This window comes from Eleutherodactylus coqui, chromosome 8 (genome assembly GCF_035609145.1).
Source record: "Eleutherodactylus coqui strain aEleCoq1 chromosome 8, aEleCoq1.hap1, whole genome shotgun sequence".
In the NCBI taxonomy this organism is placed as follows: domain Eukaryota; kingdom Metazoa; phylum Chordata; class Amphibia; order Anura; family Eleutherodactylidae; genus Eleutherodactylus; species Eleutherodactylus coqui.
The window spans coordinates 28,749,132-28,775,866 of NC_089844.1; the positions used below are offsets into that span (position 1 = coordinate 28,749,132).

The 26,735-nt window shown below is 42.5% G+C and overlaps 1 protein-coding gene across 4 annotated transcripts in view; it reads left to right on the plus strand.

Annotated features, from left to right (window-relative positions):
* UBE2F (ubiquitin conjugating enzyme E2 F (putative)) overlaps positions 1-26,735 on the plus strand; it is a 200,024-nt gene that overhangs the window by 116,020 nt on the left and 57,269 nt on the right. For all 4 annotated transcript variants that reach the window (XM_066575363.1, XM_066575362.1, XM_066575365.1 and 1 more), the window contains exons 6-7: positions 20,024-20,094; positions 20,819-20,876. In XM_066575363.1, coding sequence (XP_066431460.1) covers positions 20,024-20,094; positions 20,819-20,876 — 129 coding nt within the window. The remainder of the gene's footprint in view (positions 1-20,023; positions 20,095-20,818; positions 20,877-26,735) is intronic.

Below are 26,735 nucleotides of genomic sequence, written 5' to 3' on the forward strand. Positions count from 1 at the left end.
ACAGGAATAAAATGGTTAGGAATGGGTTCAATAAAGAAGAAGAAAGGAAAGCAGTAAACAACAAAAATAAAGCATTTAAACTACTAAAAGAAAAAAAGCAGCGAGGAAGCACTAAAAACCTATAAGGGAAAAAAAAAATAGATTATGTAATAAGCAGATAAAAGCAGCAAAGGTTGGGACCGAGAGACTCAAAAAAGTAAAACTAATTCTAAATTATTGCTCAATTATATAAATAGTAAAAATAATACTGAAAGTGTTGGCCCTTTAATAAATAGTTTAGGAAAAATTGTAAAGTGTGTGGAGAAAAGAAATCTTTTAAATAGTTTTTTTTTTTCATCAGTGTATTCAGAGGAAAATGAGCTGTAGTGTGATGATGTAAACTCTCCACTAAATGTTGCCAGTGTAAAGTCCCACTTAGACTGGACGACCGTCATCTAAACGTCTGCACGTCTGACCTCCTATCCTTCCTACAGGAGGGTTTGGATATGGGCTTGAGCTTTAGTTCCCTAAAACATCAGACATCCGCACTATTCCTACTTTTCCAACACCCACTGCCTCAGTCAGCCACCCGTACTTTTCTACAAGGGATCGCTCACACCACCCCTGCATACCGCTCTCCTGTCCCACTTTTGGACCTTAATCCAGTCCGGGATTCTCTGCAGTTGCATCCCTTCGAGCCATTTAGTGAGGTTACATCTCATTTTTTTAACCTGGAATGTGACCTTCTCAGTAGTGGTCACTTCCATTTTCTGGGCTTTTGAGCTTGCATTGTGTCTCCCCAATGAATAAGATGAGAAAGTGATTTTATGGTTGGCGCAAAAGGTTTTTCTGACATTGGTGGCAGTGGGGCGACTAAAATAAACACACATACATACTCGCCTCTTGCTGTGCGCTGCTTTCTGCCGCTCTGGTCTCTGTTAACAGTGTCTGCAATGTTTACCTACGTAACCGCTGCAGCCAATTGGAGGCTGACAGGGATGTCCTCAAGTGACCTTCTGTAAACCTGCTCTGGGCTTCTGGGCAGGTGATGGCCGCTGCAGTGCTGGAGCACAGAAAGGATGGTGCAAGGCTACGGGTGAGTATTTTTCTTTTGTATAGTTTTGGGCATGGGAGCTGAGATTTGTATAAGAAAAAATAACTCTGAAAACCCCCTTAGATTGCACTTTGTATTTTCTTTGTCAGAGCTGTAGGAGTTATACATATCTAAAAACAAAAAAAAAAATTAAACTACATCATTTTTTTATTTAATGGAAATACTTTGCAAGCCTCACTCGGAGATTACATCTGTCTTAGGCCAAAGATCATATCTAAGAAGTTCTATTTTAGCATGATTCAACAAGCCACATTCTTATCTCCAATACTTGTTATCATCTTAAAAATAAGTGTGCTACATGTAATGAAATTAAATAATAGCATAAATATCCTCCGCCACAGCTGCCAACTAGCCCAGCACTGCCTGCTGTGAAAAGAGTAGCATACCTTATATGTATAGTACCTTATGTAATTATCCCAGGAATAACGCTAACTCCCCATTGTTTTCCTGAGGAACAAGTGGGGAATTAAAACATTGAGCTCATTTTTCTTATGGTTTTAGGGAAAACCACAATACAATTTTAAAAGTAATGGGTGAGTGGATAGTATCATCTTATGATCTTTGAACCACCTCTTTCAAGTTAAGAGGCACAGGGAATCTGCTGCGCTTATAAACTGCTTTGCTCTGAGTTCTAGAAGTACATTTCTTACCTTCTTTAATTGCATATAGGTAGAGTACTACACTATCGGGCACCAGATTCTCTTCTTTTTGTCCAAATAATGACACTCTGGATTGTACGTACATTTTAAAAAGTTTCCAATTATGAGCCTGTCATTTTTTACCTTAATTACTTACGAGTTAATATTTATTTTCAACGATGTAATTAAATATAGAGTGGGATTTCCAATGCTTAAAACAGATGCACATTTAGCACCTGCATATTGAATAGAGTAACATTGGCTAAGGCGCTGAAGAAGCAGCACTTGTCCTACCCAACTTTTATAGTGCAACTACAAAGTGGAGAGTGGCTGCTAACCAGGTCTTCATGTATAATGAATACTTGGCATCAGTTGGTGACCTACTGTGGAGTTGCATGTTACAGGGCTGACATTCCTCTAGATGGCCTCCATACAAATGAATTTACTGTATGCATAAGGTATTACGGGCTAGGTTTAGTTTTGTTTGTGGCAAAAGATAAGTGAACATAAGTAGAAACTTCTTGTTTATATTTTATGTACACTGTGTCAAGAAAAAATTCAAGCCCCTAGATGAAGTTGTCGTTTTGCTACGAAACTCGGCATGCAGTTACATCTCAAGCAGCTATGCAAACGATTAGAGTTGTGGCATTAGATGAACAGTCTTGCCACCTGAGACTCTGAAAGTAGTTGTACCAATGGCAAATAAAAAGGCTTTCAGATGCTACTTGGGTGTAGTGGACTTTTCCTTCTGCTTGTGTAGAGCTTGTTGACCACTAGACATGTTCTGCAACACAACTGAAGAGATTTTACCCAGTAAACAGAATTTGAGAGGAGGCGCATTATTGAAATGCAAGAAGCTGGATGGTCGCGTTAATGAATAGCCCGTCATCTGGGCCGTTCCTACTGGACTGTTAGGTGTTGGGAGCAGTGGATGAGTGACGGCACGCAAACAAAGGCGACCGGGTTCATGACGCTCTCAACAGACCACCAGTAGAGCAGATCGCTGATCGTCTGATAAGCACAAGCAGCTCCAACTGTTGTGTTGTCTGCTATCTAGAGACAGGTGGCACCACCATTACAAGCTGCTGTCTGTCAGAACCATTTCCATGCTCTTTGCTGAAAGACTCACAGCTCCGATTACAAGTACTGCCACCCACCATCCCCTCCATTTGCAGTGGTGGTGTAAAAGCCGAAACTGAACTGCTGTGGAGTGGAACCGCATTGTCGGTATTAGTGTATCTTGACACCATCAGGAAGCTACGGGTTTGACGGGGAACGCCCCTCTCACACCCCCAGCTTCCCATTGGGTGACGTCAGAAAGGTCCTACCAGCACAGTGTATATTGATTGCTGGCTGCCGTGGACGGTTAGGGTTAGGAATGATGTTCCTGTTAAGCTTACATTATAACTTGTAAATAATTGCATGTTACAAGATGGAAATATTAACAAGTAATAATGTAAGGCTTAAAGGAACATCATCCCTAACCCTAACAGTCCACGGCAGGCAGCAATCAATATACAGCATGCCACTGCTGTGGAGATGCAGCTGCCGGTGTGCAGGACATTACACAGGTCCCGCTGCGTAGAGGAAGCGCCACCGGAGCTCTGAAGTCGTCTGTCAGGGTGGAGATGGAACCTCAGCCTGGACCAGCCAGTGAGTGAAAGTGCAGCAGCGGGGAGCGCAGCCTCACCGAAGAGCGAGCAGCATGTGGGAGCTCAGCGCCGGAGACCAAACTGCTGAAGCGGGGATTACACGGGCGGGCACCAAAGTGCAGCTGCGGAGAGGTGTTTAAGGAGCCGGAACTGCATATGCTGCATGGGGGAACAGTATTCACAGGCAAAACCAGGACCACTATTGACACCAGGGGAGCCATCATTTAACTCAGCTGTCAGGACCTGATGCCGAGCCTTCTCTGCAGCGAATCAGCTTGTGGGGGTGTTACTACACAGTGTGTCTTGTCTCCACCAGGACATCCTGGTGGCGTCAAGATACACGAATACCCGGATTGTCTTCAGCGACTAATCCAGAATTTGTTTGGGCACAGATGATGGCTGTGTTAGTGATTGGAGACCTAGGGGTTAGCGCCACAATCCTTCCTTTGGTGTGGAGTGGCATACTGCCCCCACTGCTGGTGTGATTGGTCCAGGAGGCCAATGCATTCGACATTTGGTCACCTCTAGTAGTGGTAAGAAGGACAATGATAGCTCAGCTCAGTGATATGTTCAGGACATCTTGCAGCCTCATGTGTTTCCTCTCATGGTAGGGCTTCCAAGAGGCATTTTCGAGCAGGATATTGCTCATCCAGACACAGCAAGGGTGTCACAGGAATGCCTCCAAAATTGTCACACTTCCTTGGCTGCCTGGTCGCCAGATTTATCACCAATAGAACATCTATGGGACTATGTGGGATGCACGATCTAGAGGCTCAGTTACAGCAAATGTAAACTGACACGTCACAGAATACCATACAGAACCTGTTTGTCTCCATGCCCGCCTGTATCACATCTTGTATCCAAGCTAGAGGCGGTACAACAGGGTACTAGAACCTCCATGCCCGCCTGTATCACATCTTGTATTCAAGCTAGAGGCGGTACAACAGGGTACTAGAACCTCCATGCCTGCTTGTATCGCATCTTGTATCCAAGCTAGAGGCGGTACAACAGGGTACTAGAGCCTCCATGCCCGCCCGTATCACATCTTGCATCCAAGCTACAGGCGGTACAACAGGGTATTAGAGCCTCCATGCCTACCCGTATCACATCTTGTATCCAAGCTACAGGCGGTACAACAGGGTACTAGATCCTCCTTTCAGCTGTTGAGTTTTCTGCAATAAATTATCCTTTTGCTGATATTGTAATCACTCACTTATATCAATGTTCCAAACACATATAGAAAGTTTTATTCGATTCTGACAACTAGTTCCAGGTGATGGATTTTTTTTAATGGTCATACCTACACACAATTTATTACATATTTTTCTGATGGGAAGATGAAGAACTAGTGAAGAAACTTTGTAGCCAGCAGATATTGTATTTTACTTTGCTTTGACTGTTAACGCATGTGAAGCAATACCTAATGTATTATCAAGAGCTTTGTCTTATCTCCCTTAAATGATGGGAAGCAGACAGTGCCACTTCTGATGCTAGATAATTAGGAAATCAGGTTGGCAAGTCAAGAAATTGGATTCATTAACTTGCACATTCACTCAAATCTTGTCAAGGAAGGACAAGATTATCTAATACTGGAAAGAGCACTCTGCAGTTCTGTACAGTTGTGTGCTGTCAAAACTTTCTGCTGCATTGGATACACAGGTCAACAGTCTAAATATGTAGCAGCTTAAATACGAGCTCTGAAAAGTAATTCTGCTAGAACAGTTGACTGAAAAAGTTGTTGTTTGATCTCCAGCAATAATTCTTCAGCCTTTGCAGTTTTGAGACATATCCCATCCACTGCCTTGACAGACATCAACCAAAGTATAGAAAACGAACTGTAAATTGTCTAAAACGTCTTGGCTTTTATTTTTTCCCAGGTATAATAATGACAACAAGACATTTCAGTTTCAGAAAGGCTGTATTTTAAAAAATGTCCTTTTTTGAGGTAGACGTGTATTGTTGCTTTTAATCCTGGCCAAAAATAAAAGCTAAGTTTAGGGGGGGGGGGTGTTTGTTTTTTTGGGTTTTTTTTTTTTACACTGGGTTGTCATGGGGTGGAATTTCTGTGCGGACTTTCTGCACGGCAATTCCACCCGCTGCTTTTTAACCCGGGATAGCCAGCAAAGTAGATGACATTTGCAAAACTCTCGTCCATACGTTGCAGGCAAGCCGCACGAAACTGACATGCAGCGCGAAATTCAAAGCTGTGGCATGTCAATTCTTACCTAGTTTCTGCAGCGGCCTCTCTATGGGGAGAGAAAGCTGCAGTGGAATGCCGACACCAAAACCCCTACAAAACCCGCAGAAAAAGGCCGCAGGTTTTGAAGCTGTGCTTATCCCGCGGAAATCTCGCGGTTTTTCGTTATGGTCATTCTGCAAAGTTTCCATGGGATCTCCATCCCTTGTGAACCCTGCCTTAAGAGATTCCTGATGCCTTGGTTACTCTTAATTTTTGCAGTTAGCTGAAAACACCATCACACCCTTTTTATGTAGTAATTTAATATCTGTACTTTGCCATTTTCAAACTCGCTGTATTTCTTTGCACAACATATTAAATTATTCTTTTTAGTGTGTATGTAAATAACAAGAACTGCTTGCAACCTTCTGGTTATTTAATGGGTACCATTTTTTTTTAACCTTTGTGGATCTCTTACGTATTTTCGTATCTATTTGGATACAGTTGCAACAAACTTGTGAAATCCGCTAGTGACCTGTTAGCAGGAGTACACATATGAATACTAATTAGCTAAGATGTAGTTTCTCTGCCACCTTCCAGTCCCCCTTTCCCTTCTACCGTATTTTTTTTTTCTCCTTTTCCTTTTACAGTCAATGAGAAGTTGACTCTTCTATAGTCGGTTTCCTGTTCCACAATTTATCGTTTACGGCTTATTACCTGGGCGCCTTCAATTGCAACTTAATATTTTGTATACTTGTGTGGTATGCTTCGTCAGTTTATTATAAGTAACTGAACTGTACTTGCTTGTGTTTTTTAATCCAGTTTCTTATTTCTCAGTGTGATTTTAGTTGTGCACGTTTTAAACATCCCTATGTTATACCTATGCTATGGCTAGGATCAGTGTAAGGCATGGCGCTTGAATGGTGGTCCATATTCCTGCACTGTATTATGGATTTTAATATTGCCTAATAGGTGATTTTTTTTTTTTCTCATTCATTACATGGCATGGTGGCTTAATGGTGGTCATTGTTGTCTTGTAGCTCTAGGTTCGAATCTGGTCAGGGACTGCAACTGTGAGGAGTTTGTATGTTCTTCTCATGCACGCATCAGTTTTCTCCGGGTAATCAGGGTTCCTCTCGCGCACTAAGAATATATGAAGTTGTTAATTAGCTGCTTATGAAATTAGCGCTACTTTGTTTTGAAGATTGAGCGACAATACGGCAGCCACTAACTTCCCTCCACAACTCCCCACATAACGGTAACTGGCGTTTCCAAGCTGTGCTTTGAGCTGCTTGCATGAGAAAAGTGCATTACAAATGTTTTCTGTTGTAAGGGGATGCTGGAATCTCCGATATCTGAATAATTTAGGACCCCTCCAGATCAGGTGAACGCAATCTGCTTCACTTTGTGAACACCTAGGAGCACAAGACATTTTCTCTCCATCTCATTTTTGTTCTAAATTTTCAGCGAATAATAGAGCCTGGGAGTAAACCTAGAATGTGAAAAGCGATGTGCATAATTTAATGACACCCGAGCAGTGGATCTATAAATACTCGGCCATTGTAACGGAGAGTTTTTCTATTTCATTTTTCCACGGTTGTGAGAAAATTGGTTTATGTGAAAGGGTGAAAGTCCCTAATAAATTCTAAAGATGAAAAACAGCCCCTTCCTATTGCTTTGTTCTGATAAGAAACTATAGGCCACCTGGACAAGCAGAAGATATGGAGGGACTCTTTCTACATCAGATGGCTAGGCGCTCAAAGAAGCATGACATAGTGATCATGGGAGATTTTAACTATCCAGACAATTGTTGGGAATCTCTCTCAGGTAAAAGTAATGGGTCCAACAAATTCTTATCCGCTCTTGCTGACAACTTTATCTTCCAAAAGGTAGAAGAGAAAACAAGGGGATCTGCTATCTTGGGCCTAATTCTTACCAACAGGGAGGAAATGGTTGAGGAAGTAAAGGTGGCTGGGACCTTAGGAGGCAGTCATCATGCTGTCCTTGAATTTTGGATAACAAGGGGAGGCAGACCTGAGAAAACTCAGACCTCAAGATGGGAATTCAGAAAGGCAGATTTTAATAAACTCAAAGAGGATAGAAAGAATCCAATGACTGAATGTTTTTAAGGACAGAAATGTCCAAGAAGGTCAGGAAATATTGCGAAATGAGATTCTCAAAGCACAATCGTTAACAATCCCTAAAAGAAGTGTAACGACTGTGGATGTGGAACCACTGTATCAACCTACCAAGTAGGTGATGGTCCAGTACGGTTGACAGCCGACCCCAGCGTGGGAGCTAAAATACCGGATGTACGAACCCTGTATGCAGATCTAAACTAGGGAGAGGATCTTGCCCTGAACTAATAACCAGGAGAGGGAAACCCCTGCCTATGAGTGGAGCACTCGTCCCAATAAGGACGACCCCACGGTCGTCTTCTAAATGCTGACTGACCCTGACAGGACAGAACACCTATAAAACAGAACAATACAGGGGTGTACATGAACAAAGGAGGTGCAGGCTAACAAGGATAAACAGAGAAATACAGTCACACAGCAGCACTCACTTGTCTGGCTCCCGTCAAACCGCGGTTTGAGCAAAAGGGATGTCGCATCTCATCTCGGGTCGGATCCAAACCCACTCCAGTATATCCAAACAATAGTTAAATTAGAGGCAGCATCCACAGCAATAAAGTATTAGTTTAAAAGGACACTTTATTGCAACATGGTCCCAAGGAAAAGCGACTTTTCGATCCAATAATGGATCTTTATCAAGCCGGACGCAGTGATACCAAATATGTATTTTTGCTTTATTATTTAGATTCTTTTATTGCCAATATGGCAAAAGGGGTGTTTTGTTTTTTTTTTTATTTTTTATTTAATTATTAAAACTTTTTTTTTTTTTTTAAACGCTATTTATCAAACTTCTGGAAGTGGGTTACATACAAGAGATAATCAGTGATGGATAAAAAAAAACTGATAAAATAGGACAGTGATTTCATTTTGACACAAGACAAAAATGAAAACAAAAACAAAGCAAAAAAAATAATTGTTTCGTCCTAATCGGATTTTATAATTATAGATAACATATTTCATAAAGCTATCTGGCACCATTATAGCCCCTCTTACCTTTAGTGTCACTAGTATGGCAGCAACCCCTTGGCTTTATTATAAATGCACGTATAGGTTGTTCCTAAATCGCCATGCACAGAAGCTCTGCCCAACGCACCTTTTCTTTTGAGTTTTTTTTTTTTAAATGGGGTCATCTTCAGGATACAGCTCCTTTTTAGGGTTTGCAAATGTAATTTCAATTGTAAGCTTTAATGTGCAGGGTTCTCCCTTCTTGTCTTGATGATCACCTCTTCTCATTACTTGTCAAATTTTTTATTTGTTGCTTCCACACATAAAATGTAACCGTATATAATTATTGTTGGGGTTTTATAGCTACTTTATATAAAATATTAGTAAAGGAATCCTGAGTTTGTTGCACCTGCTCGCCACACAATTATAGTGAGGAAAAGTTTGAAGGGAGCGCCGGTCGAACATGTGCAATGCCACTCTATTCAAAGTTTATGGGGCTGATGAAAACAGCCAAGTGCTGTGCATGACAGTTCTATCAATTTATAGCCCTATAAATTTTGAATGGAGCAGCAACTCGTATGCTAACCTGCTGCTCTATTCAAAGTAGTCTTCACTGATTCTACTGGACCCCCCCCCCCCCCCTTCCCCAGGTACTAGTGATTAATTAGCGGTAGTCCCAGAAGTAGGGCCTCCAGTGATTTGTAACATTTATCACATATGTATATAGGCAATAAATATCATTTATGGGAAACCCCTTTTTAAACATGTTGTCCCTTCCCCCCCCCCCCCCCCGACAAAAATGCAGTTACTCGAGAAGAGTGAGGTTGACTTATCCGAGCACGCGTGCTCATCTCTAATCAGCAGTGCTTTTTTGTTGTTTTTTTTTGCTTTCTTAATTTCCACCTATTAAAAAAAATATATATATTCTTTATATGGCCAAGCCTTGTAAGCAATTCTCTACTATATTGTCCAATCCAGGCATCAATTTTTAGATCTGCACGGTTGCCCTGAACTCCCAGCAAGTAGTTTAGAATATGTCTGAGATACAGTAAGTATAAAGAGAGGCTAAGATGCATTACCATACACAGCCATGGACAGGAGTGATGGCGTGTCTAGAAAACCAGCCTTTCTCTAATCGCAGATCACCCTTTAAGTCTGCAAATGCAGTATCTATATCTGCCCTGCTCTGTTTTGGGATTCTATTAACATTCGTACATTTGGGAATGTTCCCCCACATTTTGTGTTAAAGTACCTCTATAAAGCCCTTCACTGTAATAGATGTCATCTGAACAGCTCAACAAGTGCTGACCCGACATCTGGACACCACGCAGAATTTTTCAGACTCCGTTTTGCTTTTCGAAATATAATAATGCTCCTTGAAAAGATTAATTTCCTAACTTTCATATGACAACATTCATAAGATTATTCTGTCGTTAAGATTCATGATCATATAAAGGCTTTGAACTAGCTGTGTTCCACTTATCCGACTCTTTGTAAGTCTGTTAAATGACGACTTCTCTTCATCTTCCCCTGACATCTAATTCCATTAGCTCATGTGTGCATGGATGCTCTTACTCCACAGAGATTACTATCCAATGCATCCATCTCTCCTCCATAGCCCTGTCATAGAATTAAACAAGCGGTTGGTGGGCAGAGTGCTAATGGAGCAGATTGCAGAAAGCTCTTATGTCTGCATGGTGGTAGTGCTGGTGTGGAAGTTTGATTCCATCTCGAGTAAGGAGCTGTCTGAGTCGAATTAATAAACTTTCTATGTGTGGTTGTAATGCTGATATAAGTAAGTGATTACAATTTCAGAGAAAAAGGATAATTTACCGTGGAAAACTGAACACTTAAAGGGGAGGCTCTAGTACCCTATTGGGCCGCCTCTAGCTTGGATACAAGATGTGATACAAGCAACGATGGAAGCATATAGGTTCTGTATGGCATCCTGCAGAATATCATTCCACATGTGCTGTCATGCAAACTCGTAGGCTGTAGAAGTTGGCATCCTGGGTGGTCCCATACATGTTCTATTGGTGAAAAATTTGATGACTGGGTAGGCAATGGACGTGTGGCAATGTTGTGGACGTATTCCTGTGGCACCTTTACTGTAAAATGCCTCTTGGAAGCCCTGCTGTATGAGAAGCAACATCTGTGGCTGCTATCACTGAGCGGTCATTGGCCCTCGTACTACTACTAGGGGTAAACGACTGTCAAATGCGATGACCCCCCCCCCCCCAACCCATCACACCAGCAGAGAGTACAGTGTGCCGCTCCACACCCCCGCTCCCCCATCCCCTGATCCGCAAGTTATCACCTATCCTGTGGATGGAGGATAAGTTGTAATTCTGCAACCATCCGTTTAAAGAAGAATTGCCCCTTTTATCGAACGTCACCAGAAAGTATCAGTTCTCATATGTATATTGCTGTACTACAGCTCCGTGTTGTATAGAGCTGTAATGGGGGACCCAAAGATATGCATCGGGCAGAACTATACCAAATTGTGTTAAAGCCTGATGGACTTTAAATAGTGCACTGTGCTCCATTGTGTGCAGTACTGTAGGGGTATTCTTTCCTCAAGGCATTACTTCTGTGGGAGAATATCTCCAACACATGGCCTCATTTGGTGGCACTTAGGGACCCGGGGATGCGATGTGCTGCTGTTCATTCTCTTACATGCAGCATCAGTCACAGAATAGTCCTCTTGTTCTGTGCAGCAGGTAATGTGGCCTCTGTTACAGCTGCCGTAAAAGTTTGTACTAGAGTTTACCTTTCTATGAAACTTTTCCCAGAGCAGGGGGTGTATTGATGTAGAACAAGACTGTTTTACCATTCTTCTTCGCCCAGATTAGATGGAATCTCTAACTGTGACAGCATTATTTCATGCACCGCTTTCGACACCCATATCTAACTGAAGAAATAATTACACATTTACCTTTTTTTAAATAATTTTTATAAAAAGAAACTATATAAAATTTAATGAAAACCTACTGAACTAATGAGTAGATATAAAGCGTAGACCGCAGGAAGCAATGAGTTGTTCGTGTTCCCATAAGCTGCTCTTTTTTAATGAGTCATTTTTTTTGCTTTTAAATTTGTTTATAGATGAACTTTCGGTTTGTTAAAGAGAAGTTTGACTAATTTGCTTGAGCTTTCAGAAAGTATGAAATGCCTGGCTGTGCCTGTGATTTCACATTTTTTCCTGGCCTCTGCCAATTTTACAGAAGCGACTGTAGTAATTCCCTTGTTACCTATGAAGATAAGGCTGGTCACTGCTCCTCACAGGAAATAAATGAGCCGTCTGTTCTCCTTTGTGGTTCTGTGATATGCACCGCGAAGGTCTTTTTCATTTCCTACTGACTTACGGTTCAGAGTGGTGTCATTGCATTTCCTGCTATATTATCAGGAATGAGGGCATCTCATTTAGCTGCATGATGAGAAAGCATTAGGACACGTGTTAATGACTTCACCTCCCAACTCCATTAGCCTTTAGTGTATAACGGACGGTAACTTACTCCAGGTTCTTGGGTTCCGTATTCTCGCTTATTGGAACATATCTAAATATTTTAAAATGAAACACGGGATCTCATTAATATACAAATTGTTGATAACCCGCGGGACAGAGGACAGCCTCCCCGGCTACATGGGACACTGGGAACGCGAACTGGGGGTGGAATGTACCAGCCAAGACTGGAAGAGGGCCTTCTGCTTGTGCCACAAGAGTACCAAATTCAGTAGAATCCAGGAACAGAACTTCAAAATCTTGTCACGCTGGTATAGGACACTGTCGAGGCTGCATCAAATGGACACCCAGGTCTCACCTTTGTGCTGGAGGTGTCGGAGCAGTCCGGGGACAATGCTCCACATTTGGTGGGACTGTCCCCCAGTTAGAGACTTGTGGAAAAATGTAGAACTTCTCTATAACATGACCAGATCGGTGTCCCTGACAGCCAAGATGGCTCTCTTACTTATGCTACCAGGGTCTATGCAAAGATCAAGTCAGAACTGCTGAGATTGGTTCTCTTGGCGGTTAGGATCTCTATCCCTGGTTTGTGGCACTCCTGATCCTCCCCCACAAGGATTACATGGACAGAAAAACTCAACACACTCATGAGATACAAAGTGGAGGGGTCAGTGGAGGAGAGTGAGCAAGCCAGGTCCTACGAACTTTGGAGACCGTGGATTGCCATGAGAGCCTCAGCTGCCTTTGAGAATTGGTTGAACACAGGCCGTCTGGACCCCTAGAGGTCCGTTGAATCGAGAAGGCAAGGGCTTCCCCCTCCCTCCCTTACTTTCCCTTACCTCCTATCCCCCTCCCCGTTTTCCCCTCAGTTAGGTGTTCTTCCTTTTTTGTTTTCTTTACCTTTTTTATGAAAATTTAGTATAATCTGCTATAATCATAACACATGCAGAGATGTGTTCTGGTCATGTATTGACTGAAAAAAACTCTGGCAGATCAATATTGTGAAATACTGCTCTGTACTAATTGAAAATGTTTAATAAAATTTGATTAAAAATAAATATTTTAAGATGATAATTCAGGTGAAGTCTATGTACTCAGTTATTGTACATGGCTACCACTCTTGCATACAATATGTATATCTAGATGGCTATGGGTCCACAAGTTCAGTTGACCCCAAAATCTGGCCCTGTTTTTCTGTCCGTTACATATGGGGAACATTTTTGTCTCCATTAGGATCAGATATGTTTCTGTATGGTCACTACAGCCATCACTGTTATGTTGAGCTCATGCTGTACCTGCATGATTTTAACCATTTTGCTTTCTCTGTGCCATTTTCAATAGAATTCAAGTGGTGAGTTTTGACCTGAGGCACTAAGCGCATACTCTCTGTATAGCCATTTACTAGAAACTCGCATATATGAACACATTGGGCCTCCTTTGACCTTCAAAGAAGCAGCAATTCATTGTGCAATAGATTCCACTAAGTCAGAGGTGTCAAACGTCTTTTCACTGAGGGCTACATCAGCCTTGGGGTGAACACCCACTAGCGATCCGTTATCCTTGCGATGCGAGAGTGAGTGAAAACACATGATGATGAAACCAATGCTTTTCAATGGTTTCATTCTCATTAGCGATGTTTTCACTGTAATCTCGCATCACATAGTAGAATCTGCGATATCGCCCATTGTTTTCAATGGGGATAGCAGGGCTAACCCCATTGAAAACATTGGGAGAACATTGCACTCCCCTGACACAGCTGTGACAGCTATGGCAGGGGATTCCTTCATCCCCGTGGGGATGAAGGAATGCCCTGTCAAAGCTGTGGCAGAGGTCTGCCATGCTATCCCATTTCTGTCAATGGGTCCGGCGCTGCTGCAGCCCCATTGAAAGGACTGGAATAAAGGCTAGCACCGTGGCAATGATTTTCAGGGAAGGGCTTGAAATATAAGCCCTTTCCTGAAAATCATGGCTAGCTGTATAAAAAAAAAAAAAAAAAAAAAAATTTACTCACCTGGAAGCTCCGTTGTGCTCTTCTCTTCAGCCCCAGCAGTCGTATTCTCTGTTCTGGAGGCCAGGGATTGAAAAATCCCTACCTCCAGAAAGTGCTGTCTCTGATTGGCTGAGCGCTGTGGCCAATCAGAGGCAGTGCCCAGCTGTTCTTGAATGCGCAATGTTGCAATGAGCGCAATGTTCTCCCTATGTTTTCAGTGGGTTAGTGCTGCTGCCGCTAGCCCCATTGAGAACAATGGGCGATATTGCAGATTCTGCTTTGCGATGCAAGGTTACAGTGAAAACATCGCAAATGAGAAGGAAACTATTGAAAATTTTTGGTTTCATTTTCACGCGTTTTCACTTACTCTCGCATCGCAAGGATAACCGATCGCCAGTGGGTGTTCACCCTTATGGTTGCCTTCAAAGGGCTAATTGTAGTTCTAAGACTGTATAGTCCTAGTGACTGCAGTAGTAATAATTCCCTCATAGTGGCACCAGTGGTAAGTGTCTCCCCGTAGGAGGTTCCAATGGAGATGTGAAATCTGCCTTCCAAGGAGTTCTGAAACTCCATCCAGTAGAACCGTGTCTTCAGATATTTATCATGGGTACCTTTAACGTCAGCTCTAAGATGCCACTATTGTTAGTCGTTCATCTCTTCTACAGTCAAATCAAAAGCATTTTCTTACTATACTTGGTCAACTGTGGGAGAGACCAGGACCGATGTGACAATATCCACCATCTCTGTATACCCCTGTGGAATATTGTAGCACTATATGAGTAGCAGGAAATAGATTGCAAAAAAAACCTGTAATTATTGAACTGCGCAGTAAAATAACTGCCAATAGCTTCATCCATTCTATATAAATCTTGTGGTCGTCTCTTACAAACACCAAGAACATATTTGTAATAAAATATCCAATCTCTCATTGTCAGTACTTTGACAAGTAGAGTCCTCGCACATCACAATTACAATCCAAACCTCGTCTCCTGCTCATTAAGCAGTCAGAAAAGAGGAACAAATCTCACACACAGGACAGATGCCAACTGACTGTCCATAGTCCAGGCCAAAGTTATGTTGTGTATATAGATATACTTCCTCAGGGAAATCGCATTTCCACTTGTTATAAAAATGGGTATGATTTCATTGACTTTGGTTGTGTTAGTATCAGATGTATCAGTGTTTTGCCATTCTTGTAGTCACCACAGATCCTGCTGTTCCATGGCTATCAGTAGATATGAGTGTGCTTCAGACACTGACACAGTACACGCACAGAGATTATTAAACAGCTTTCTATACACTGCAATGTCTGAGGATGGTAAATACAAAAATGAACCCTCAAGCAGCTTAGCAGTGGGAAAAAACAGTTTTTTTAATGTTGATGCAGGAAAAAAAAAGTATGAAAAATACTTTTTTGTGCAAAATTAGTAAAAAAAAAGTGTGTGTGTGTATATATAATACATTTTTTTTTTTTTATATATATATATAATGTATATTTGTATTGCTGCAACCGTACTGACCTTCAGAATAAATATAGCATCACTTATACCGCATGGTGAACGCATTAAAAGATAACCACATAATGTCTGAAAACGTCGGCTTATCCCTCAGAAAACCAGACCACACACAGTGTCGTAGATGCAGAAATAAAAAAAAAACTTAAGGTTCTTTGAATGTGTCAATGAAAAATTGTCCCAATTAAAAGGAGGCACCAATATCCACAAGGTACTCTTATTTCTGAGGCCTGTGAATCATGTTACGCAATAGAGCCACATTTGGAATACTTATAAAGTCTGCAGATTTTTGGTAATAAATATTGAGTTTTATCTGATTAACTTCTGTTTACAGAAAAAAAAATTATTCAGATTAAAAATCTGCAAGAAAAATTAAATTTTCTAATGTAGTTCCTGTGAAATGTCTGAAGAGGTAACAATTTGTAAATGCCAGTTTGAAAACTTTAACGGGTGCACTTTTTAACCCCTTGAGTGGCACGCCCGGAAATTTTCTGGGACGAGCTCCACTGCTCATAGCAACATAGCCGGGAAGATTTCCGGGCTATGTATCACTATGGGAGCTGCAGAGCACAATGCCACAAGCTGTGACAGTGTGCTCTGCCTGCACAGACCCACAGAGAACAAAGCAAGGGCTTTGAAAAACCAGCAGAAGATATTGCCGATCTGCCGGCAATCTCCTGCTTCTAAGTCTCCTGCTTTGTTTACAGGTTGCCATAGAGACCATCGGCTTGTCAGAAGCAAGCCGATGGTCTCTGTGGCAGGGAGAGCTTGGAGCTTGGCTGTCAGAGGACAGCTAGGTACTAGCTCTTACAGCAGAGATCAGAGAAAACCTCCGATCTCTGCTGTGTTAACCCTTTACATGTGGCAGTCTATGTGACTGCAGCATGTAAAGGGCTGTCACCATCGGACCCCCGGAATGTGATCAGGGGGTCCTGATGGGTCCCTGTGGAAGTCCCCTAAAGGGACAAAAAAAAATTAAATAAAAATAAAAAAAAAAAATTATAAAAACACTTGTCTTCCTTTACTTTGTAAAAAATCATAAATACAATCACACATGTGGTATTCATGCATCGTCATGACCCAGAGAAGGAAGATAATTAGAGATGAGCGAACACGTTCGGCCCCGCCCCTTTTTCGCCCGAACACCGAACTTTGCGAACACCTCGGTGTTCGGGCGAAAAAGTTCGGGGGCCGCCGTGGCAGCGCGGGGGGGTGCGGCGGGGAGTGGGGGGGAGAGGGAGAGAGAGAGGGCTCCCCCCTGTTCCCCGCTACTGCCGCCCGCGCCGCCGCGCATCTCCCCGCCCCCCGGCGGCACCCGGACACTTACGCGCGAACACTGCAGTGTTCGCTAAAGCCGGTGTCCGGGTGCGGATGTGTCCGTAACGGACACGTTCGCTCATCTCTAAAGATAATACATTATTTAACCCCTTAATGACATGGCCCTTTTTTTTCTTTTTTCCCCATTTCTTTTTTTCCTCCCCCCTGTTTAAAAAAATCACAACTTGTCCCGCAAAAAACAAGCCCTCATATGGCTATTTCAATGGAAAAATGAAAAAGTTATGGCTCTTGAGACGCAACTGCAAAATTAGTTGGAATCCAATGATTAGACCATTTTAAAAAACCTGCCCTGGTGGGTACGACAGGGTGGCAGGAAACCTGCCACTCAAGGGGTTAAAAGGAGGTCATTAATGGGGATTTCTAATTGTATAGGCACCTCACAGTCCCTTCAGAACTGAATTAGTCCATTGAAAAATAGATTTGAGATATTTTCATCAAAATTACAAAGCTTGCCCTTTACTTAACTGCTTTCTGAAGTCCAAAATAAATAAGAGGATGCTTTCAGAATGGTACCGACATACAGTGCACATATGGTAAATGTTACTGATTTAGATTTTTATCATGGTATCTGTCTTACAAGCAGGAAAAATTTGAAAATTGCTAATTCTTCAAAAAGTTCCGTAAGTTTTTAGGATATTTTTATTAAACGCAAAATGGAAATTCACGACTAAGCTAAAGTACAATGTGTCATGAAAACAGAAAACATATCACTTTCATAAGTAAAGGCATTCCAAAATGATTACCACTTAAAGTGACATGTCAGATTTTAAAAAATGGAGCCTGGTCAAGAAGCCAAATGTTTGTCCTCACCTGTGAATGTCATGGTACCAAAATTGCTGTGTTGTTTTTTTTTTTTTTGGGGTACATGGCCTCCCAAGAAGAAATGGAATAAAAAGTGATCAAAACTTGTATTTACAGTACTCCAAAATGGGACTAGCAAAAATGAGAGCTTGCCCCACAGAACACAAGCCTTCACACAGCCCTATAGACTTAAAAATAAGTTTTGAGTCTCAGAATATGGCAACACACAGCAACTTTTTTTTTAACAAACAAAACTGTGTAAATTTGGTATCCTCTTAAAAATAAATGCAACTCCTAATACAATAAAAGCCTTCACGCCCCGAGCTGCAGCCGGAAGGGGTTAAAGTCTTATGTTGCTCAAAAATTTGTTTGGCAAACCTATAGACATAAAATTCAAGCAATCAGAGTGAAGTGTTACAGTCAAGCCTATTTGTACACGCACAGAGTTGGAGGGGACACCATCACAAAGTAGTTACATCTACCTACGGTATATCCCATCCCTTAACCCCTTGAGTGGCGGGTTTCCTACCACCCTGTCGTACCCACCAGGGCAGGTTTTTTAAAATGGTCTAATAATTGAATTTCAACTAATTTTGCAGTTGTGTCTCAAGAGCCATAACTTTTTCATTTTTCCATTGACATGGCCATATAAGGGCTTGTTTTTTGCGGGACAAGTTGTGATTTTTTAAACGGGGAGGAAAAAAAGAAATGGGGAAAAAAGAAAAAAAGGGGCCATGTCATTAAGGGGTTAAATAATGTAATAACTTCCTTCTCTGGGTCATTACGACGCACACGGATACCACATGTGTGATTGTATTTTTGATTTTTTTACAAAGTAAAGGGAGACAAGTGTTTTTTTAATTTTTTTACTTTTTTTTTTTTTTTTTTTTTTATTTTTTTTGTCCCTTTAGGGGACTTCCACAGGGACCCATCAGGACCCCTGATCACATTCCGGGGGTCCGATGGTGACAGCCCTTTACATGCTGCAGTGACAACCCTTTACATGCTGCAGTCACATAGACTGCAGCACGTAAAGGGTTAACACAGCCGAGATCGGAGGTTTTCTCTGATCTCTGCTGTAAGAGCAGGTACCTAGCTGTCCTCTGACAGCTAACAACCAGCTCTCCCTGCCACAGAGACCATGGGCTTGCTTCTGACAAGCCGATGGTCTCTATGGCAACTTGTAAACAAAGCAGGACATTGCCGACATGTCGGCAATATCTTCTGCTGGTTTTTCAAAGCCCTTGCTTTGTTCTCTGTGGGTCTGTGCAGGCAGAGCACACTGTCACAGCTTGTGGCATTGTGCTCTGCAGCTCCCATAGTGATACATAGCCCGGAAATCTTCCGGGCTATGTTGCTATGAGCAGTGGAGCTCGTCCCCGGAAATTTTCTGGGCGTGCCACTCAAGGGGTTAAAGGGGTTGTCTCGCGGCAAGCATCAAAATTTTAAATTACCCCATTCCCCCTGTCACCCCCCCTGGCATAAAATAGCAAATTAAAGTGGTTTTTAAACCGCTTGCTACTCACCGATCCGACGAAATAAGGAGTTTAAAAAAATCTTCTCCCTAAGAAGGCCGCCGGTCCTTTCCCAGGGATGCACTGCGGTTTTCTCCCATGGTGCACCGCGGGTCTTCTCCCATGGTGCACCATGGGCTCTGTGCGTTCCATTGCCAATTCCAGCCTCCTGATTGGCTGGAATCGGCACACGTGACGGGGTGGAGCTACGATGACACGGTGACCAGCTCTCCGGCACGAGCTGCCCCATTCACCAGGCAGAAGACCGCACAGAGCAAGCGCGTCTAAAAAAGCAAGAAGCCAGCGAAATTAGACGGAGCCATGGAGATGAGGACGCTAGCAACGGAGCAGGTAAGTGAATAACTTCTGTATGGCTCATATTTAATGCACGATGTATATTACAAAGTGCATTAATATGGCCATACAGAAGTGTATAACCCCACTTGCTGCCGCTAGACAACCCCTTTAAATTGATATCGTGTGTGAAATCCGCAAAGGACTTGTATAGTTTATTGGCAGGAAATGTGACTTTCACGCACCATATCTCACCTACAATTCTGTAATCTCCTGGCATTTACCAGGTATCATCCATAAAACCATTACCAATAAACTTGGGGATAAGCTCATAAAATGTCTGAAGCCATTTTTTACAGGTTATTGGCACTAAAGAGAAACTAAAGCTGGTTGCTGCTGCATGCCGAGAAGCTGATGCGTGTGAAGTCCTAACATTGTGAGATTTATTGCTCTGTCCTTTTTGTCTGCAGCCTCCAAAAGTGAAGTGCTTAACACGGATCTGGCATCCGAACATCACAGAGACGGGGGAAATCTGTTTAAGGTGAGAACGGCCTTCCTGAAGGTTGTCCTTCATTTATGCTGTCTTTAAGCTGACTCAGGGTTTGATGCTCATATCATATTGAACAAGCAGAGGTTATAACCTATTGATCGCCCATAATGCCCTTTCTTTTATGTCTCTAGCAATTGGGAATTACCACTAAGATTTGTGCAAATATAATTGTATTGCCAAAACTGATGTAGCAGTTAACTAGGAATTATAGTATAATGTATTGTGGATGCAATGTCTTTAGACCGGACGGAGATGAAGTTTGGAGTTTAGTTATTTTGTCATATCAGCTGTAATATGGTGCACTCCTTATGGGGGTACTCATATATGGATCTTTGTGTACTGTGTATGTATAATAAATATACACATAGTGGATAGCAAAAGTCTACACACCCCTGTTAAAATGCCATTCACACTAAGCACGGCTATTGCCGGGGGATGTCAACTGGGAGATACATCCAGCACCCGCATTATATGGAGCGGCAGCCTGTAGTTTCCTGGTTCATTTTTAGACCCCTTTTTGAATATTGGCACCACATTTGCTATATGCCAATCCCTTAGAACAGACCCCATCACAAAGTCCTTAAATGTAAGAAATAGTGACTCGTCTGGCACATTACTTAATTCCTTGAAACCCAGTGGCTCTCTACTTGAGTCAGCATCTCTACTTCCAGAGTCAGCATCTGGACCAATGATGTTTCTTTGCTTTGTTTTTCAGTTTACTGAGAGAGCACTCAATAGACGGGACGGGCTGGGCCCCAACTCGAACCTTAAAGGTGAGAAAAAGTAAATTTTCCCAACTAGCATTTTTTTCCACAAATTTTATTACCAAGGTGGGTTGTGGCCTCATTGAAAGCCGCGCCAGAAGATCCTTGCATCCCCGAAGTGACGCGAGGCTGTTTTCATATGAAAACACCTCACATCCCCGGCGAATTCACATAGTATGAAGCGCGATATGGGAGAGGAATTCATGGCCCCATATTGTGCTCGCCTTATTCAGATGATCATGTGATCTCCTTTCTGACCAGCTTAGATCTAATTGGGTTTGTGTGTTCAGTTTCTAGTCTGTTCTCCAGTCTGTGTGATGCCAATACATGAAGTTTACCACAGAAACTGCCTAGAGTGGGACACACAAATTCCTATCACAGTTACTGATAACACTGCTCCTGTCACACTGTTATAATAGAGATCATCACAGCTCATCCTCCTGACTGAATACTTATGGTCTGTAGCTTATGTAGGTGAATATAGAAGGCACATGGTAATGGCAGTGTTGCAGAGATGGTACAGGTTGCAGCTGATTATGTGATACTGTGCTGATGTATCATGGGATTGATGTGAAAGTGAAAGCAATTTTAACCCCTTCAGTGGCAGGTTTATTATTACCCTGTCATGCCTCACATGGCAGGTTTTTTAAAAAAGAGTTAACAATGCAGTTTAATCTCACAAGTATTTATTAAGGAATGCAAAAATCACATTGAAACATTGTTTTGTAATGAAAGAATACATTATAACAATTTTGAAAAACTTCCAAATTTTGGAGGAAGGAGATTTTTCAGGCGTGCCACTTAAAGGGGTTAAAGGGCTTTTCCAGGGAAAATACTATTGATGACTTATCCTCAGATTAGGTCATTCATAGTTGATCGGCTGCTGCCCAGTACCCTGACCAATCAACAGGTTTATGCATTCGCTTCAAAGCCACAAAGACATAGTGGTCGGAATGGAAGCAGATACTTCGACCCCTGTGCTGTGGCCGGCGCTTGCAATTGCAAGCGTAGCTCTCATTAAAATCAATGGGAGACATTCCTACAGTTACAAGCACCGGTCACTATACAGAGGTCAGAGCAGCGTCTTCTGTTCTGACCCTTTGTGTATTTGTCTGTCAGCGGGCGCATAATCAGCTGATTGGTCAGAGTCGTGAGCGATGGACCCTGGACGATCAATCGTATTTTCCACAGAAAACCCTTTTAAGATGGTGTCTGATGAGCATCAGACAGGAGACTGCACTGTATGAAAGTGACTGCGATATAGAAAGGTGACTTCAAGTGTGTGACGGTCAATCAGGTGAGGGGAGCAGAAATTGAAAAATGTGCTTTCGCCGGAGTGGTCCTTTAAAGCTGCCTCTAGCAAATATAGGAACACCACTGTTAGTTTTGTACACATACCATAGTTACATGCTGAATATCTACCTGACTTTCTGTTCTCTTTAACCACTGAGCAAACAAACCAAAGAGTTTTTAAAAGATGTTCTCCGAGCATTCTGTTACTAATCTGAGAACATCGTATAGAAGGTTTCTGTGACCCATACTTGCTATATAATGTGTTATATTCCTATTATGCAGTAGTGTTGGCATGACAACTATCACACATCATCCACGTTGACATTCACAGTAACCTGAGATAGCACATGTGCTGTTACATTTCTCATTGCCATTCATACAGGCTGCATGTATGTGACCTATCCGCATGATGATGGATGTACTTCAGTCTCTTCACACATTATAAGACAATACTTTTATCTTTTTTATATTCTAATGAGCTAACTACCAAGTCGTGGAGGCATTCGGGAAGCTTTTTCCATTTGTGCAAAATGCAATTAAATGATTGGCGTCACCTGGGAATAGTAGCTAGAGTCGAGCGCGGTAATCCTTCTTTTCTTTTTTGTTGCCATTTCTTGAGATTATCCTTGTTGATTTTTAATGCAGATCACCAAATGAAAATGTTCACGAACCTGCCCTACGTTAAATGCCCCCCCGCCCACCTCCACGCTTCTGAGATAGTTTTTGTTTAATCTCCATCTTTCTGGAGAACCGACACGCAGAGTCTGAGGGGGGAAAAAAAGTTGCATAACTGGGAATGGATTTCAGATGACTTTGCCAGAGTCCTTCCCATAGATTCCCCTGACAGCTCTTGTTGTAGTAGATGTGGCCGTTTTGATCTGCAGCTTGCCTTCAGTTTTTCTTGCTCTTTTTAATTCCGGTCAAGGTTTTTAGTATTTGTTTAGTGTTACTGACTTTCTCTGTTCCCTCTTAAACAATGTTTAAACAGTGTGATTAGAGTTATTACACAAGCGCTAGCTGCTGCGGGTATACATGTCTTACTGCTACACTTGCATTTGTAACTGCTTCAGGTTGCAAGTCTAGGTTCAGGCCGGGAAATGGCAGTAAACTGTAAGCTTTAACCCTTTCCAATCCAATGTCGGGCCTGCCCCGACATCATCATTTTCCTCCACAGCTCCAATGTCGGGGCAGGCCCGACACTGCAGTGCAGGAGTGCATCTGCACCTGATCGTCAGACACATCGGGTGCAGATACACTTGTGCACTGGTCCTCATCAAGGATGCCTGAGGAGAAGGCAGAAAGGGTTTTTAACCCTTTCTGCCTTCTTCTTTACACATTACATAGCGCTATGTAATGCATACAGATTCTGGCCGGCGATCATGTGACCGCCGGTGTTACCTGACCCCCGGCGGTCACATGAACGCCGAGCCGGGAGCCTGCACCATAGGGGGGGGGGGCCTGCTTACCTGTCCGGCGTCTTTCGCATTCTCCTTCTGTCTCCCGGCCCGGCGATCATGTGACCGCCAGGTGCCACCTGACCCCAGCGGTCACATGATCGCCGAGCCGGGAGGCAGAAGGAGAATGAGGAAGACGCCGGACAGGTAAGCAGGTCCCTCCCTGCACCCTCCTGAACTCTGTCAGATCAGGAGGGTGCAGGGAAAATTTATTTTTTCTCACCCATTCTTTCCAGCTCCAATTTATTTGGAGCTGGGGAGAATGGGTGAGAAAAAATAAATGGATTGGAAAGGGTTAATGACCGCAACTAAATCTCATGTACAAGTACTCTCTCAGGTCTGTCCTGCAGCGTCCGAGGAGCAGGCGCTTAGCCAAGGAGACAGCAGGGTAGAGAAATAACCTTGTCACGGGGCTCTACCATCTCCTCACTATGGGTGGCTAAGAACCCAACCCCACCCCTGTTACTGACTAGGGAAGGTTACAATGAGTAACCTGAGTTACCTTTTAGTCCTTTTTGTCACCGTGATGGCAAGGTTCCTTCTTTTGTGACGGATCACCCAACTTGAATAAAGTAATCTGCACACAGAGGGTATTTTCTAAACGAGAACAGGGAACGTTCAGTCCTGTCCGTTGACTCAAACTCGTGATGAAGTAACAATAAAACAGTTCTTGTACAGTGTAGAAGCAGTAAGGATTCCCAGGACATTATGCATCCACAGTCCTAGTTATCTGTAGGATTTTCCTCCCAGACCAACTCTCTCTACTGCCAGGCACTCACTTTCAACGAAATCACAGTGGTATAGAAATCTATATGATTTTTTAGAGACCCTTCACAGATATAGATATTTAAAATTTAATGACTTTTATTAATAAATACTAAAAAACATGGGCTCACAGATAACACTTATAGACAATACGCAAAAGAACAAGTAACACACATAGGAAAGGGATCAGCCCTCATTAGGGATCGTGTGGGGTAATGTGTCTCCCAGGTGTAGTAGGAGAAGTGAGTACCGCTCATAAATATAGAGACCGGATAAGGGTTCTGGTAGTTGACAAAGATTTTTTTGCCCCCCTTTCTGTGTCGAGACTGGAGGATAGATGTTTGAAAGCTGATGCGGTACACAAATTGATACCCACTTAAACCACGATATTGTTTAGCATTGTTTAGCTCCATTGGAGCTTCTTCTGTTCAGCATTGCTGATGTACAATGAGTCCAGGCTTCTAGCACATATTTATACGTCAACAATAATGTGCTGGAACTGAGCACTCATGGAAAACTATTTTAAGCATCATCAACATGCTAAACAATATCGTGGTTTAAGTGGGTATCAATTTGTGTACCGCATCAGCTTTCAAACATCTATCCTCCAGTCTCGACACAGAAAGGGGGGCAAAAAAATCTTTGTCAACTACCAGAACCCTTATCCGCTCTCTATATTTATGAGCGGTACTCACTTCTCCTACTACACCTGGGAGACACATTACCCCACACGATCCCTAATGAGGGCTGATCCCTTTCCTATGTGTGTTACTTGTTCTTTTGCGTATTGTCTATAAGTGTTATCTGTGAGCCCATGTTTTTTAGTATTTATTAATAAAAGTCATTCAATTTTAAATATCTATATCTGTGAACAGGCACTCACTTTCCTTGCACATTTTGTGGTTTCCTTCTCTCCAGTTACATGCCGTTTTTGCGCTAGACTCCCATGCGTTTCAGTCATGGCTGGCCTTCCAAGCCTGTAAAGGCAACCTAGGAGGAGGATTTCTGGCATGACTACACTCTGGCAGGAGCAGCAAACCACACCTCTCGTCTTTCTCCATTGCTCCCCACTGACTCTCTCCTCAAGACCACTCTCACTCTTCACATCACGTGCACGTAAACTCAGACACATGACTAGACAAACGAATACGGTTTCCAGACATTAACCCTTTAATGCCTGCAGATGCCAGTACACATAAACCTGATGCATTCCACATTCAGCTCGGCTCGGTAGCAGCGGTGTTTTGGCTCCGCCCCCTTGTACGCGTCATCGCGTAGCTCTGCCCCGTCACACGTGCCGATTCCAGCCTCCTGATTGACTGGAATCGGCACGTGTGACGGGGGCGGAGCTACGCGATGACGCGTACAAGGGGCGGAGCCAAAACGCCGCTGCTACCGAGCCGAAGGGAGAAGACCCATCTGCGCAAGCACGTCTAAAAAAGCAAGAAGACACCGAAATTAGACGGAGCCATGGAGACGGGGACGCCAGCAACGGAGCAGGTAAGTGAATAACTTCTGTATGGCTCATATTTAATGCACGATGTATATTACAAAGTGCATTAATATGGCCATACAGAAGTCCTTAACCCCACTTGCTTTCGCGAGACAACCACTTTAAGATAATACAAGACAAACAAACATGTATTCTGAGGTGCTGCAGGAGACCCCAAAACTCTGGGCCACTACAGTCCTATATAGATGTTTATACTACGAGGTTAGAAGAAAGGCATTTAACACTGGGTAAAGGCCTGTGTGACCTGGTGCTTACTGTTTTATTTTTTTTCTTGACCGCTATGTTAACCCCTTAGTGGCCATTTTACGTCTTAATGACCAACTAGTTTTTCAGTTTTTTTTTTACCATGGTCTCCTTCCTAGAGCCGTAACTTTTTAATTTTTCTGTTAACATAGCTGTATGAGAACTTGTTTGGGGGCCAATTATATGTTTTTAAATAGCATCATTTTTGCGTACATATTGTATAACTTTTATCACATTTTTTTCCGTGGGTGGGGCATTTGGCAGAAAAATTACTTTTTTTTCCCCACTTTTTTTTTATGTTCTTTTTTGTATCATCGCATTCAAATACCTGTATTGTGGCTTTTTTTCTCCTGTCAGCAGTGCCATGTGAGTGGTTTGTTTTTTTGCAGGATAAGTTGTAATTTTTATGGTACTATTTGATGATCCATATGACTTTCTACCCTATTTTTTGTGAGGAGAGACTAACTATCTTTGCCAGGCTTATTTTTTTTTTCGCGACTTGCTCCATGCAGGCTACATAATGCACAAACTTTTTCCAATTTATGAAGATTATATATATATTTTTTTTTTTAGCTTGTTAAGCGTGAACACCCACTTGCT